General features: G+C 36.3%; 1 protein-coding gene across 12 annotated transcripts in view; it reads right to left on the minus strand.

The window, feature by feature from the left end:
- Window positions 1-1,351: 1,351 nt before the first annotated feature.
- The window catches only part of LOC105048658 (protein ALTERED SEED GERMINATION 2), a 30,056-nt gene continuing 13,986 nt past the window's right edge, over window positions 1,352-17,421 (minus strand). The window contains exons 10-21 of one of the 12 annotated variants that reach the window (XR_012142973.1): window positions 15,607-15,749; window positions 15,342-15,512; window positions 15,154-15,264; window positions 14,901-15,012; window positions 12,625-12,971; window positions 11,989-12,079; window positions 9,244-9,339; window positions 9,089-9,159; window positions 8,892-9,019; window positions 6,826-7,034; window positions 2,096-2,157; window positions 1,352-1,845 (exon numbers count right to left, since the gene is read on the minus strand). Coding sequence is in view for 5 of the 12 variants with exons in the window: in XM_073261347.1 (XP_073117448.1) it covers window positions 1,820-1,848; window positions 2,096-2,157; window positions 8,892-9,019; window positions 9,089-9,159; window positions 9,244-9,339; window positions 11,989-12,079; window positions 12,625-12,971; window positions 14,901-15,012; window positions 15,154-15,264; window positions 15,342-15,512; window positions 15,607-15,749 (1,361 nt within the window). In the remaining 7 variants the exon portion in view is untranslated. Of the gene's footprint in view, window positions 1,849-2,095; window positions 2,265-6,825; window positions 7,035-8,891; window positions 9,020-9,083; window positions 9,160-9,243; window positions 9,340-11,975; window positions 12,109-12,624; window positions 12,972-14,900; window positions 15,013-15,153; window positions 15,265-15,341; window positions 15,513-15,606; window positions 15,750-17,421 lie in introns of those variants that run through there. The other 11 variants (XR_012142974.1, XR_012142977.1, XR_832679.4 and 8 more) reach the window with 11 other exon arrangements.

The raw sequence follows: 17,421 nt of genomic DNA on the forward strand, positions 1-17,421 counted from the left end.
ACGATGAATAACTAATATATTTGGAAAAAATAAAAGAAGGTTATACAACCAACAGAATTTTGCTACACAGCTGGATTAGAATTGCCTACAACAATGATTATATAGGACTAGCTCTCAGTTCTTAGCAAAATGCCTAACCACGAGTCTAAAGCCAGTTAAAACCTTCCTCTCTTTGCCTACTCATGGAATGAAAGATACTCAGGACTAGGAGATGGTGCTGTACTTCACGGTGCAACTACAATCCCACTGAAATATCAAACCGTCCTTAAATAATAATATAATTTATTGTTTGTCTGTTCCATTCATTCTTTTCAATGACAAATTTCAATGATAAAAACTGTCATTTCGAAAAACATTGTGCTAGAGGAACGAGGATACCTTGCAAAACAGGTGTTGACAACGCGCATCACACAGAAGATTAGTAGATGGTAAGGCCACATTTGCTTCCCAAATATTTAATTGACAACAAGAAAATATTTAATTGGGGACAATGGAGATCTGAAATCGAAATGGGTGACTCCATTCCATCATTTGATTAGAAAAAGTCCTACTCCAATTCTGATTCTAGAATAAAATAGAAATAGATCAATCTATATAGAACTCAATTCCTACTCTCTGTAGATGTAATTTTTCATTTCAATTTCGATTCTGATCACGAATCAAATATTTCGAAGGATTTAACCATTCTAATTTTGATTTCAAACCATTCTTATTTTAGTTTCGATTACGAATCAAACGCCCCAAAATGTATTTAACTATTGATAGCCATCCTAACAGTCGTGGATGACTACCCTTTATTGTTCGGTTGCTGATGACATTGCTTATCAAGACTTCCAGGGTGGATAAAATATATTCTTTGCTTGAACAGATGGCAGGTAACCGGAGGAAGATCTCTCTTTTACTTTCATAGACGAGAATATCCTTATGTGAAAATGGTTAAACTTCTCTCCTCTCATGTAAGAACTCATGGAATCTTTCAGCCGTCCACGACAACGTATTTTTAACATCACTAGATTGGGATTAATAATTGTTTTGATTTAATTGGCATACATAACTGGAGATATAAAATATTACCTGTACCCACGTTTTAGCTACGTTCTTGGAATCTAGTGAGCGGGCATGGAACTAATCCAGAACAATATGTATGTGTGTGTGTGTGTGTGTGTGTTCATAAATTTCTTTGTACATGGCAGTAATTTAACAACAATATAGCGGCAACCATGCAATTCCAAACTCAGATCAAACGAATATTAGTGCTACGAAGGATATACTCAGTAATTGTGTGGACATTCACTACTAAAATATATAGCAACCGGAAAGAGAGGAGAATGAAACTAGTTTGCACACATCATTCATCAAAAAATGGGCTTTCACCCATCGTTCTTTAACTATTTTAATTTAATTGATTCATTTGTACAGCACAATCATACGACATGCTTCATGCACCATCGCATTGTCTTAATTGAATTTAGCAAATATTATATACTATTCTTTTACAATTCTGTACACAGGTCCGCAAACAAAAATTTCCATGTACTTTACAAAAGATACCAACAGGTGGAAAAATATACCAACAAAATCACCATGAAGATGTTTATAAACAACATAAGAACTCGCAACAATTGCCGTACACGAACTCCTCCAAATTACAAGCCTTGGGATTTTCTGGTAAGATAATCATGCAATTAGCACTTATTGTATAATATGCATATTGTCAGAACGCGAAAACCATATTGAGTGAATGCTTTGCTCCTACTGCAGCAATCTCAAATACCAGATTGTTCCCGTTCTTTTTTCCTTTCCCCAACATCTTCAATTATCAACAGTCAAAACTTGGTTCAAGTCCTGCTTTGTATGAAAAATAAGGAATACCATATAAGCAAAAGACAATGGAAATTATAGTTGAAAATAAATCAGGTCTTTCCACTGGGAATTGCATCAGTGCCCAACCATGCCCTATAAGAAAAACCAGGCACCTAGGTAACAGGAAATGTTGGTAGTTCTTCCCAAAATAGTGCAATTGCAGTGGAATTGCCGTTCTAGTAATGGCAACATAGTGTAACATATAAGAGACAATATGACACCCAGAACTCACACAAACTGAAGCATCTGCAAGGTAACATCTCTTCGAAAAAGGAAAAAAAGAAGGGGGAATACCTGCACATTGAGCAGACAAAACATATCAGCTCTGGGCACACTCAAAAGGATGCAAAGTTCCTTCAGCAAACTCATGCATCCTAAATCGCTCCAGGAATTCGAAAGGCCTGCATGATATATGACCTTATTATTTAAAGAAATACTCTGATATGGACTTATATGAAGAAAGGAATTATATGAACAAGTATACTGTGCACCAAGGAAGGCAGAACCATCATGAACCACCAGGTTTGGGGCGTATCGAACCAAATTGGTGCAGAACCAGGATGGTTCTTGGCTTTTGGAAAAAGCCAGGAAAAGATCTGAATTCAAACTACTTCCAGCCAGTTCCAGGTCTATCATAGACAAGCACAGAGGAGAAAGGGAGAGAATGGCCATCTTGAAGCCTTTCTCCTCTCATTTATCATTGACTGGCACCTGTATGGTACAGTATGATACCATACCAACCTGGTTCCAGCCTGCTATGACACCTGGCAAAGATTCAGGAAGCCTGGCTTTGCACATACAGATCCAGCCACAAAATTAAAATGGACTGATAGAGAGGTATAGGGTGAGGCAGAGTTTATTTATAAACTCGGTCCACATGATCACATTCTGACATTTTTAAAATAAATAGCAAATCCATACAAATTTGTGTCTGCTCACATGTAAAAAAAAATATATAACCAGCCAGCAGACAAATTATACTCAGAAATTATAAGAATGGGGAGTCAGGATAAGATCAAGCCCGTGGGATTTACTTTATATCCTTTAAATTAATTCTACATAGGATTTAATCAATAACAGGTTCACTATAAGTTTATACCAGTAAGAAAGTTAAGCTTGCTTGATAGATAAAAGGAAAAAAGAAAACAAGAAAAAAAGAGAGGATACAATTGAAACATTTATCAAGTCAAGGGCAGAGTATTGACAAACCAGAGAAACTTCAGAAACTACACAGAAGTCAAAAAAAAAAAAAAAAAACAACTATTGGCTCTGATAGCTAAACTAACATTAATGCCAGCAAGGAAGACTTAGAAAGTTTATCGACCTTTGGCAATAATAAGAAACCAAGAAAAATGCCCTCCAAGAAAGAGAACTATGATGTAGAACGTCTTTCAAGATTACTACTGAAATTATTAAAGAAACAGCACATGATCTAATGGTGCATGCCAATGGCTTGTTCTGCACAAGTGATCAGGTGCCATGATGTACTTTGGATGCTTCAATATACTTCTAAATAGGATATAATCATTATTAACTTGATATGATTAGTATGGGCAATAGATAGAAGCTTCATAAGGAAATAACAATTGAAATGAAAAAAATACAACAGAAGCTTCACATAAACAACAAAATGTAAGAAAGGCTACTAGTTCTAATAGATTAAAGAATGCCTTTGCCCATTAAGAGGAAAAAGAATGATCATGGAACTTGGGCAGTATCAAGGAGCCACAATACCAGCAAAACAAAAGCTCCACAACATTTTTTAAAAAAAATTATCTTAATGATTTTTAAGAACTATCCAGTTGACGATCTTGAGAATTACAGAAAAGCTCTTCGTTCAAAGTGCTATCTTCATGTTGTCTAATGCCTCTTGGTTACATGCATGGTGAAGTTCATAAATCCATTAACATGTATGTGAAACATCATTTAGCACCAATGAAAGGTTAACAATTATAGATGGACCAAGTTAAACCATATACAAAGCAGTTTGGAAAAATCCTGACCAACATTACTTGCTACACCTAGTGAACCTTGGTTTGATGCAGGATAACCTACGAGGACTGTTTATGAAAGACTGTCCTCATGACACATGGAATATGCAGGACTTCTGTTCAGACAAGGATTAATTGTGGCATACTTGGTTGGAAATCCTGGAAAGTCAACTTGCGACTTGGCTCAGTCTCATTCTCCAAGGATGATAAGTCAAAAATTCACTTCAATGGGCTAGCTTTGCTTTAGAGAAGAAGCATGAATCAAATGACTGGGCAGGTTACTTGTCCAAGTCACAATATCATTTCTAAATCAATTGACATTTCTAACTTGGTCAATTTTAAACATTATTATTACTTGAAAAAGAGAACACATTGTAATTATTAAGTATTTGGTAACCATAACATTATATAAACACATATAAGTAATGACTTGCATATGGATTTATAGTTATTACACTCGCAACTAGAAGATTGTCAATTTGTGTTTGGAATCTTTTAATGTTCTACAGAAGATTCAGCTTGTCTTTTCTTTCATTAGATCAAATCATGGATCGATTTTATATTTGTAATACTCTTCAACCTAATGGATTATGGTTATAATTGTCATTATATGTGTAATAGCAATAATTAAAGAAACATCACTAAAAGAATAGGTCAGACAGTTTTTGCATTAACCAATTGATGATTTCAGCATGATTCAAAGCTTCTTCAAAACAACCCGGTGGATAACCAAGATCGATCAGGTGTGTCTTCCACTGTTTCGATAGATGATCTTTCCATTTAAAAGATCTTCCAATACAGCACTTCCTAAGCCAGTACATTCAAACAAGTAATGAAAATGGAGAGCGGCACCTAGAGGCCTCTTCTCTGCATGGTCAAAAGGATGGAAAAGAAAGCTCAAAGCGAGAAGCTATAGAAGGAAGTTGACTACCTAATGAGTTCCAAAGAAAGAAGATTCAAAGAATGGAATCCTCTCTGTCTGAGAGATGGAGAAATATGTGGCTTGGTCAGCATCATGCCTTCAGTTAATCTCCAATAGTTCAAGAAAAAATTATTCAGCAGGTCATCCACAAAAAGTAATAAACACAATTTTTGAGCTTTCTGCTTTATGACTGATAGGGACGAGAGGAAGCCAGCACAATGACAGCTAACACAAAGCAGGCAGCTAAAAGAGAAACCAAATCACAAGTCAGTCATCTCCTGGTTCATTTGTTTTATGTTCTCTGTTACTTCCAGAAGTAGGTTCAGAAAGGGACAAGTCAGGAGTCCTTTAGGACAGTTCTAGAATGGGTTTATGTTGAAGCAACATGCTCAACAGAAAACAGAAAAAAAAAAGAGGCCTTGTTCACACGGGCACAGGATAAAATATAAATAAAAACTAAAAGTTGTTCCCCTCCATTAAATGATTTGCATCCATAAGAAGCGCTTCTTTGGTGACGTGCTTCTCAGTATTTGCCTAGAAAGCTCAGTAAGCAGCATTTGCTTGACCTGAATTGAGTTTCCTTTACCTTTTTATCAAGTAGTTTACTTGTTGCACCAATTCTAAGACTGATTCAACTTAAGAAAAGAAATTTTGTTTGGGAATAGCAGCGATGTGATTGCTATTTTTGCAATTTCAGCAGTCTTACATATCAGGTGCCAGGGGGGGACGATGAGAACTTTTGAGCCCCTCCCTCCCTCTCCCCCACTCTCCCCACACTGCCAAAACAGGAAGTCGCCTCTGTTTCATTTCAAACTAGGGGATGCCCTTTTTTTTTTTTTTTTGTAAACTTCAAATTGAAATCGGCAAATAGTTTACCAACTTCACTCAGAAGAAAGTTGGCAAAAGGTTTGCCGATTTCACTTCAAAATTTACCACCCCCCCTCCCCACAAAAAAAAAAAAAAAAAAAAAAAAGAGCCAGCATCCCCTTGTTTCCAAATGAAACAAGGGCAATCCTCCTTCAATGAAGGGTTTCAAGTTCTCTCTCGCTCTCCCCCCATCCTCTCCCCACCCACCCACCACCACCTCCCTCTCCCTGTCTTTCATTCCCTCCCTCCCTCCCTCCCTCCAGTTCTCTCCGTGTCAGTATGCCCGAACCGGTCACTGACCAGTACCACCTCTAGTACTGGTTTGGCGAACCATTATCAAGGCTTAAATCAACAAAACCCACAACTCTCCTATCAAGCATTCATGGCTGCTAAATTTGCAGTTACATCTTATGAAGTTCCTGCATCCTAAGTAGCAGCTGCAACTAGCATGATGGTCACATAGAGTTAAGATTCAGCAAACTTTTGCCCATTGGATCATCAAGATTCTTGTAACATGGCCACTAAAATGTTGTGACACACCGAATGTTTAGGTAAAAAATGATCAGGAAATTCTAGAATTACTCAACCCCATTCCTTTTGCAACTGCTAGTCAATAACCCTTCAAATTTCTGTAAATAATGGATGTCTTGTTCAAGGATTCATATGCAGTCTATTCTGCACCTACAGTTTACAGTCCACTGTTCTAATGCCTCTGGCAAATCCCCAAGGTTTGCAGGATCAATAGTCAATTGAATTCATGGCTTGTATTTGGACTAGAAAGCTTAGACACCATCATCATATACCATTCTAAGATGTATGTATTGACAAATGAGTAATGACATGCAACAATGCAATGATACAAGCAACTAACAAAAGAAGTTTTCACATTAAAAAAAAAAAATCATTTGTGCAACTTTTGATTCCTTTACAGTGACATGTAGACATGTTTTGAACAAAATAAGATATCTGACCTATCTATGCATGTCTATCAGTATAAATAATATTAAAGATGCATTCTAATAATTGATAAATAATAGCCACTATACTTCTTTAAAAAAAAAAAAATCTAAAAGTAAGTTGAGATGGACTAGAGCTACATCAAAGTCATAAACAACAACAAAGATGACACACTCAAGGAGATTGAGAAGGTTCAGGAGTGGAATAAGAACTAAACAAACTCACACTAAGGAAATAGTGAACTTTGGGTTGGTTTGACCATCTTATTGGCCCTTGTCACCTTGTATACTTCTAGTGACACCACAAGAAGATATAGCATGAAGCTTCCTAATATGGTTCAAATCAATACAGATCCCTTTGATGTGCTGGTAGCAGCCCGGAATTGTAATATCAAGCAAGCTGGTCTGATGTGGACCAAAAGTTCCATGTCAATTCTGTTCCAAACCAAATAAATCCAATTGCACCTCGTAAAACCAGATCAGTGTATCCATAAAGGAGATTAAGAAATCCGAATATCCAACTTGACAATTGTAGTCAAAGACAATAGCATTCAAAACTATATTGTTAACTCACAACATTGGGCTCAAAACTATCTTTTTAAATCACAATATTGGGCTCCATATTGATACCTTATTGGTATGGTACAGTATGCTTTTGTATGATTGGCAACACCCCCACTGAGACATGGTACACTTTTGCAGCCGGCAAAATTAATGGTATCATGTGTCAGTATGCAGGGCATGAATGGCCCTGTTCCAGTGCCAAGACCCTTCCAGGATGGTATGTACCAATACCCTGTCAGCTCAGTTCAGTACATACCATATTACCCATTTAGAAGGGTTCTTAAAACAGTGATTCAGAAAATTCCTTTTCGGTGGTGGTTTCTTTCTTCTTTTGGCCCATGCTGCCTATAAAAATAGCAAGAATCAACATCTCACATTGCCTAACAAAGAAGTTTGAAAGCTATAGTTGTTGTAGTCTTCTAAAATGATAGCACTAAGCCTCAACATATAATAGCTCTAAGTGAAGAACTCTTAAGCTAAATAAAATGTGTCAAAGATTAGAGATTCTGGTACTGGACAAACTGAGTGCTTGCTACAGCTCATATAGTACCAATTCACTGAGAGATCAGTACTAAACTGGGCGTCAATACCTAGTTCCAGGGCATACCAGGCTGACCCAGTTCATACTAGTCGGTATCAACTGGTATTGAGTAGTACCGACTACTACTTGCCAATTCCAGCCAATATTGGTGGGTACTGAGTGAGGAAAGGGTATTGGACTCTTTTTTTCTCTTCATTTGCTGTGTTTTGAATGATGAAAGAGAGATGAGCGAGGGGGAGCAAGCAAGTGCTCCTATTTCTTCATATCTGACCACCCAAAGTGCAAATCAACATAGGAAAAGCCCAGAGTCGATTCTAGGAAGGCAACCACCACCTTGTTGCCACAAAAAATGGCCAAAATTTGAACAGGAAAGGGGGGCAATCATGCCAAATTTTCTAACATGCTAATGGTAAGCATCAAAATAATATAGCTCACAGCAAACGACTTCCTAGCTAAAAGGATGAATATTAAGATTGCTGTTTATGTTGATATGCAACAAGATGACTTAGATGACTCATCGTCCCTCCAATGGAATTTAAATTTCCTACATAATGTCAGTGTAAATTTGCAAATATGGTCACCCAAGGAAAAAATACACCATAATCCCAGTCAGGCAAGCATAAGGAAAATAATCACCACATTGATCTCACTTGAAGAGTCACCACTAGATTCTAAAAGTCACATCCAGAGAAGTGTTTCTGCAGAGAGAACTTGTGCTCACATAATATATCTGGTCAATTGTAATGACAAAAGTACTTTTCTTAAATAGAATCTCTACGAAAAAACATTTTTTGGTAGACTTAAGTAGGTAATAACTTTTCTAACCTTTCACATTAAAATAAGTTGCTTTTGAATATTATGAATTATGAACCCAATGTAGACATTCTATGGCTCAGACATTTGCGAGAAATGAGCTCTTGTGGCAAGATATGTGCACCAAAAAGTTGTCTCCAGCTAAGGCAACCCACAAATCCTAAGGTCTCCTGAAAGTAATATATAAAGTTCTACTTTTTAATGAAGCGCTCTTAGAAATTACTTAGCCAACCACAATTTTTTCCTCTAAAAAGGTCTTTTTGCCTCTCAAAGTTGCAAAAACACCTTTTAAATCAATACCAAACAAGCTCTTACAAAAATACAACGTCAAAAGCATGGATTTCGTATTGGAGCAACAGTTATGATAATCTTACAGCATAGCTTCACGGTTGCGGCACAATTTCCGCTGATTGTTTTCTATAGCAGTCAACACATCAGCAGTCTCTGGTCCTGCTGTTCCTCCTGCAACCATTGATGGAACTTCTGCATGCGGTGTCCACATCTGCAAATATCTACTGTTAGAATCTCCAGCCAAAAGTACCCATTGCAGATTCCTGTTTACCATAATTACCTTAATTGTGTCATCAATTCCACTAGTTGCAATAGCGCAATCAAATGGATGGCACTGTACACAGTTCACCACTAGAAAAGATGCAAAACAAGTCATAAAAGATAAAAGGAATTTTTTTTCAAAAAATACAACTAAAACAGAAAGGAAGTTATTACCAGCTTCATCACCAGCAAGCATTTTAATAAGCCTTCCCGTTCTCTTCTCCCAGATAAACCACCTACCATCATCGCTTCCACTAGCAACATACTCTCCTACACGAAAAACATGATGTATGAGATGAATCATCAGAAAGCATGACTACCACAAATGGGCTTAATTCATTTAATACGCTTTCAATTCTTAACATTGTTCTAGTGCCAAGAATAAAGCAGCAATACATTAAGTGGAGTAACAGACATTTTGCATGAGAAACATTGCAGTCGTCGAATATGAATGAAAAAATAACATGTACACTGCCGTCTGGGTTTACATAATCTACACTTCTTTGATTGGAACACATGGACATCAGCATAGATGGTTAACTTTTAAGATGTTACCTAAGCATTCATTGTTAAACATCAAGACATTATCTCATCTTAGAGTTAAACGGTGGGGTATGGTATGTCATTTTGGATGTGATAACTATTGCTTTGTTTGAGGACAATTACTATTTGGGCTTGCCTCAACAAAGGTGTGGCATATACTCTTTGCAGTTTAGTATAGCAAATTAGAGGGAAGCGGGCAAAACATGGGACTCACTAACAGTGCCACAAACCCCATAGCATGTATTCAGCATGGATTTTGTGATGAGATTCAATTGTTTGTATAATGAAATGCATTTTAAAAAGTGGCATGTTTTGCTTCTTACAATAATATGTCTGATGTATCATATGTCGCCAAACTATTCCTTCACAATATTGTTGGGTTGCACAGTTTTTCTAAGACCACTGTCACTAGTGGGGACATTCATTATGTAAGCAATTTTTAGAAAACTAATCCCTCCAATTTTCTTCAGCTTATCATTCCTTACCACTGGCAACAGAGGTAGTTAATAGGGGACTTAGCTGTCTTGTAGGTTTAACAACGTGATTAGTTGGGACAAGATTCTGCCTTTAATTGAGTTTTCTCATGACAATCCAAGCATGAATCAACCATCATAAAAGTCATGGTCCACTTAAGATTGTCATAGATCACAACCTTTTGGAGCTTCCCACTCCCACCCGAAAACAAACCAAAGTGATCATGCAACCATTTGCTAGGTCTCCTTATGATTCGCATAATGAAATTAAAGTTAAGATAAAACTAAGGTATAGATCTGAGCTGAAAAGCATGCTTGCATCATATTAGGTTTCCTTGTTATCATACAGAATATTTCAGATACTAGATTATGTCTGTAACCATTTTTTATTCCATTCTTGAATTTCATCCTGTATGGCGTAAGTGTTTCTTCAGGTCTGTCCCACGTCAGGAGGTAGCAGGTATAAAGATATATATACCCATTAATAGCCAAATGATATAATAAAATGGTTGGCAAGTTCAAATCAAGGGAATGAAAGTGCTGTTTGATGATATCATCTGGAGGAACTAAATTGGCTTTACTAATGTTAGGTGTAACACTGAAAACATGAGTACAGCATACACTTGCATCAGTAGCTACCACATAAAAGGAGGCAAGAAGCTTTTTTCATTAAATAGATAAAAAGCAAGCCTATGAGAATGTAAATGGGATTTAAAAAAAAAAAGAGTAATTCAGGTAAAAAAAAAATCAGTGTCATGACTGCAGGCTGTAATGTTCTTATCATTTGGAACCAAAATGAAAATTTAAGTTCTAACAAAAGATCACAAGCAAAACAATCCATCATTTCCCTCTTCACATATGACATGACAATGTTAATAAATTCTATAGAAAGGATTATGATCACAGAAGTAAAGTACTAATGTGGGGTTTAAGTAGTTGATTGAATTAGTTATGTTCCACTTGTTGATAATACATTCATGTCTTGCACTTGACTTTAGCCAAGAGACCAATAAATATACCATAAGTACATTCTTTTTTTCAACAAAAAAAAAAAAAAGCATTCACAATTTGCAAAGACTTTCTAAAAATAAATGGGTGATCTTTGATTCTGTTTTTAGGTGTTTTAACAGGTTTGAAGGATCAAATCTGCTTACTGGTCATCGGGATGAACAAGATTAAAGTTGGAGTGACTCTCATGGGTTGTATGGTCAAGAAAATTTATTAGGTCACTTTCCTTATTAGAGACCTAATTGTAGAACCAAGAACCACAGCCATAAGCACTCAACATAAAACCTGCTTCTGCCCCTTCCATTAAGGATCCACTCTTGTTCATTCCAGACGTCACATTAAATGATATGGAGAACCACATTCCAACTGGTACATCCTGATCATTAATGAAGATGAGATAATCCTATGCAGTGCATTGTATCTTCATCTATTATCCTGTAGATCAATCTAAATGGAAATGGTGGCAAGAGCAAGTATATGCAACATGCATAGTGTTATTAATAGTCACTTTTCCACAATTACAGTGGTGCTTCAGCTTCCAGGTCTCATTGCTTGGTCTTAAAATGACTCTTGCTCTTTCCCTCTTCCAAGTCCAAGTATTCAAGAAAGTGTCATACCATGTTTTCTTTTCATTCTGGTGCAGTGAAGTGGCAATTCATATTTACATGAAAATCTAGCTTTTTTTTTTTTTTTTTTGAAAAAACAACCCTCAGAGAACTCAATTGTTGGATGAACCTAATCCAGCACATAGGAACAGGAAGAAAATGTAAATAAGAGGGCAATCTCGTACATAAAGAACCTAGCATATGAGCTGCAAGAAAAGCTCAACTACTTTGCAATGTAAATTTTCATTTATTAATAAAGAGAAAACAAAAAACTTGCTTGTTTCGTGCACCTTGTTGGCCAAGAAAGCTAGCTTGTTTTATATCTGTCCCCACATTGCAATGGCCAACAAATCTTTGTTTCATATCAATCACAACCTCAGGCTGCAGAATATAGAAAAGTCACATATTATCTGAAAAAGAAAAAAATAAAATGAAAGGGAAACCAAAAGGAGAACAATTAAATATTAAAATAGCCATCGCATGCATAAAATAGTGCAGTACAAATTTTCATTCTTACAGGTCACTGAACAATTTTTTGAAGGGTATGATGAGCAATTGACTGTTGGAACAATGAATGATGACAGTGAAAAGTGGTACAGTTCCACATGTAGCTTTGTTAAAACAAGATTTTCAGGTCATTCATGATTTACTGGCACATGGATTTTTGAATGGATGTCCACAAACTTGCATGAAATTTGAACTGAATAAATCTCTGTAATAATATAATTATTTTACCCCAGCATGCGACCAATAGAGAGAGAGAGAGAGAGAGAAGAAAAAACAGCCAGGAACAGAAGGGCCCACTACAGCAGACCATCTTGACATGTATGGCATGCAAATTTAAATGCATTCACAGTGCAAACTGCAAACTACTTGTCATTACTAACAAGTGAGATTCAGCTAAAGGTTCTTGGAGGATAGAAAACCTGATAAGAAGAATTTTCATGTTGAGAGGAAGATGAAGGAGATCCATGTGAACCATCTGTACTGCAGTTTTCTCTAGCTAAGTCATCTCTTCGATGAAACCTCAAATTTAAACTTCCACGAAGAATGCTTGGCTCATTATCACGACCCTCATCTCCTGATATTGATGTTTCAAAGTCCAATTCCATTTCTTCCTCATAATCAGAATCTTCTCTTTCGTGCCAATCCTCTTGAGATGGGCTACTTAACTCTGACCGGAAGAGTACATCACTCAATGATCTTAACCTTCCATGTCGCACTTCACTCTTACCTGTGTCTTCATTATCCTTTTTGCTTTTCTCAGCTTCAGCTGTATCAGTAATATAACGCATTTGAGACACAAACTTCAGTAGAGACCCGAGAAATGCATGTGTGAAGTGAAACACACAAGTACGCATTTGTTCCCGCATGTGACAGTGTGCTGTGTATACATGTATGTGGACAATAAGAAGAATTCCTCAATTACAAGTTGCATAGAGAATTTATATATGCAATGGCTCTGTAGCTATAATATATTTTAATAGTTCACATTACAACGATCAGGATTCAGGACTGATCACACACATAGAAGCAATTCCCGACCAAGTTACACCGTCCACTATTTCAAGAAATTGTACACATATGCAGAAGTGACCAATATATCCATCCATCTAAAACCCCCTCCCCAACCCAGCCAAAGAACAAAACAGAAAAAGAAAAAAAAATAAAAATAAAAAAAAGAAAGAAAACAGGCAATGCATCTAAAAAGCTACCTAGTATAGCAGACTCCAACATCAGAACTTTAGTCTCGATGGGCACTCAAAAACACAAGAAGGAATGACAAGTATTATAAGTTTTACACATGGAGAAGTTAAATACATAGAGAAATTGTCTAGCTTGCACTTCATTTTGGACAAAGGACTAGAGAAAAAGAAAAACAATAGAAAGCTAAGGAGATGCGACCCTGACAGGGATACAATGCTAGGCAAAATATATGGATAAAGGAGAAAGGCACACTGATAACTAAAGAAATTCCAAAAGTTGTTTAAAAAAAGTTAAAAAGCAAACACCTCACCAGGTAGGTTACTCCAGCCCATGAATGGTAATTCTATCTACAAGGAATGCTAAATGCATATCCTTTCAGTTGCATGAAATAAGAACTGTTTGACATACCTCTGCCAGTCATGGGTTGCATGGCATGGTATCATACTGTAACATGTTGTGCCGACTGCCATGCATATGCTTGGTCACATTGTAGGACTTGTGGCCAAGAAAATCGGTCCACCAGTGCAATATCATCGAGACCGACATGCAAGATACAGAGGCACATTCCTATGTACCATGCCATACCTATCCAGCATGGTAAAAAACATACAATATGTAGTACAGTATACTGAGTACAGTATGGTGCCTTAATCCATGAATTGCATAGACACAACACTCGCTTCAATTGAAATTAGTTCCTTAAATAAAAAAAAATTAACTGCATGGTCTCTCCATTGGCAAATAGGCTCAATTCCTCTATCTCATACTCCAGTGACTACAAATTTTGCATACAGAGACAAATAATTGTGATGCTTATAATTCCACATGGTGATGGTAGAAAGTACCCCAAAAAAAACAATATTCACAGACAAAAAAGAAAAAAATGAATGCATGTGAATCCTACAGTTACCTAACATGAAAAGTAACTTGTAAAAGGTCATCAAACTATCAGAGGCATAATGAGCTCTAGATAAAATAATAATAGGCTCTTATAAAGAAAAATGACATAAATAGTAGCATGAAAAATCTAATCAATCAGACACCACCACCACATACTATTCTTATGCAATCCTCAACATGAGGTTGGCAACTATGGTGTAAGCAGATATAAAAAGGACCCCTAGACAAGCTAGGAGTCCCACTTATCAGTTGATGAAAAGGATGAACAAGCATCTATTGCAAGCCTAGGGGGAACAACAAATAATGAACCCCCTGAAGTAACATTTCAGCATTCAAACATCACAGAATTATCCTGTTCCAACAGGGGTTAAGGAATGTGCCCTCTGGTAACAAAGATTCGTCGTACTGAGCACAGCAGGTGCTGCTTCTCAAAGGTATTTTTTTTCACAATGAGGCAAAAATAAGAAAATGGTAGAAAAATTTAACTCCGAATATTTTAAAGGCTTGCACAGAACAACAACAACAGTAAAAGCATGAGAGGCTTAAAATAAAATGCAAAGGCAAGATTTGAAATATTTAAATTTTACTGACTAACCTGCAGCAAGACGATCTTTTATTCTCTTTACCATTTCAGCAGCATCAGAATTTGATGGAGCCAAATTATGAGCTGCCTCTGCATACTCCAGAGCTTCTTTATTTTTCCCTAACTGCACCAAATTTCAAGCAATTCAAAGGAAGACCATCACGAAGGATCTAACATCGAAGCCAAATGATTATTTTGAGAAGTAAAGAAGCTTATCTAAGTCAACAAAAACCTCTACTGATTTATATTAGCATTAAGGAAATACCTGAAGAAGTGCTTCTGACATGTAATAGTACGCCTTAAATGATGAAGCATCTATAAGTTGAGCTTTGTTGCAATCCCTTATAGCCATATGAACATCATTTTTCCACTTCCTCTGAAACCAAGATGTCATGTTTGGCACATTTTGACAAAATTGGGTTTTATACTTAGAAAAATAAGATTATGCTGAACCTTAAGAAGCAATGCTGCTCGAATACACAGGCACTCATGTCGCAGGGCAAGGCCAATCTCAGGACCTTTTCCATCCAGTACTTCATTACACGCTTCTATTCCATAAAATAAGTCTGAGCCTTCATCCAATGCTTTTGCCGCATATTGAACCAATTTCTTGCACAAACCAAGCTACAATGGGGTATTAGCATGGGCATAAAGATCTACATACAAAGACATAGATATTGAATAGTCATTAAATAGCAAAAGGTCAAACTTTTCCCACCCTGCGCAAATGATATTTTCTTTCAGGCAAGTTGTCTGAGGAAACTGCTGATGGTGAAGGTACTTTTGTTTCTTTAAATAAAGGAGCTATACACAATTGCTTTGGAACATCATCAGCAGTGTAGCTCATAACGCTCTGACCATCTAGAAGTTACAAAGAAAAGGAATATTAGCAGTCAGATGTGAAATATTTTTTTAACATATTAGTATCACTTGCAATAATCTCAGCACCTTAACTAACAAAAGTTTTTGATACCGAATGTTCCTCCTATTCACAAGGAAAATGGAGGTCACCCAGCTCTTATGACTACTAAGTTATCAAGATAATGATGTTCCCATGTTTTAAATAACGCTTCAAGCAAAGAATCAAAAAAAATATATCATAATTAGCTGTATACATGATGTCCACCATACCACTGATCATGCCAATTTTTCCAGTGTATGCCAACTTACAGGCATTTCCCCTTAAAATTATGAGCATTCACACATGCATACGCATGTATGTATTTATATGTAGTCAAGAAAGGATATATATTTTGTAAAGAGATTATGACAACCATATATATAGATATTAACTACTTAAAGGCCTTCTGTTCAAGAAATTTGTCTTAAGAAATCATAATGCTGCTAAGGGATCAACAGTAAGTGTGCAATGTCAAATTACTAGCAAATATTGGCAGGGAAGGATGCAGAAAATGATTAAACCAAAACTACATATGGATGGATCCTTAAGGTGCACTTACTTTACTACATTTATGAGACTAGATACTAATTTACTCTGTGCAGTCCCTAAGAGATATGAAATGTGAGGACAAAAGGCATTCTTGTATTGTATCAGATTGTACCTAGCTTGTGCCACTTGGAAGAAGTTTCTTAAAGTTTCCTGGAATGCTATAATTTCAGTTGAAAGTTAATTAATTTCTAGAATTAATTGTGCAGGGCAGCTCCTAACAGCAAACCAGCAAACTCTCTGTTATTTTCTCTTCCCTATCCTCCTTGATACTATTTTTTTCTTAATAAATTTTTATATACATATATACAGCCAATCGATATTATATAGGAAATAAGGAGTGCTAGATAGCCTGGATTATTATAGAGATGTATGTCAATGACATTTCCCCTTGTTGTGCAGGCAACATGCAAAGCAAGGACATGATAAGTTTCTTTTTTGATCCTACATGCTGACTAATTCTAGAATTCCTCATCTGAAAATGGGTTAATCTCGCAATCATAGATAACCTGTGCAAGGGTATTTATTAGGTTTGTCGAACAGAAATTTAACAAGTCGCAACAAATACTCTGATACAAGAAGAGCAATATCATGATACAAATTCATTAGTTAATTTCAAACCAAGATGAAAATTTTCTCACGGTAGGACTTCTCAAATAAGTTGATCACCCCTTTGCATCAACATTTTATTGAAGGAAGCATATGTGTTAAAGCAGTCAATCATTGTGCCAATTCTTCCATTTCATGTGTCTTCTTTTCCTACTAAAACTCTTGGTATCCCATTTCTCCTATCAAAGGCCTTTTCGAGCTCCCCACATCTACCTTACCAGCCACCATCTTTAAGCAAGTATGTAAGATTCCCACATTTAAACCATGTTTTCACCGCATTAAACATCACATAAAATTCTCAAAACAATATTTCAAATGCTTTAGATACTTGCTACCAACATGCCATAGCGTAAGAATGAACAACACTGACAGTATTAGTTGTGTAAATTAATGGTTAGAAAGTATTTAGTGCATTTAACTTTACACCTATATGTGATATGCAAAAACATGAATAATGCTGTAGATAATAGACTTTGA

This window comes from Elaeis guineensis, chromosome 7 (genome assembly GCF_000442705.2).
Source record: "Elaeis guineensis isolate ETL-2024a chromosome 7, EG11, whole genome shotgun sequence".
Taxonomy (NCBI): domain Eukaryota; kingdom Viridiplantae; phylum Streptophyta; class Magnoliopsida; order Arecales; family Arecaceae; genus Elaeis; species Elaeis guineensis.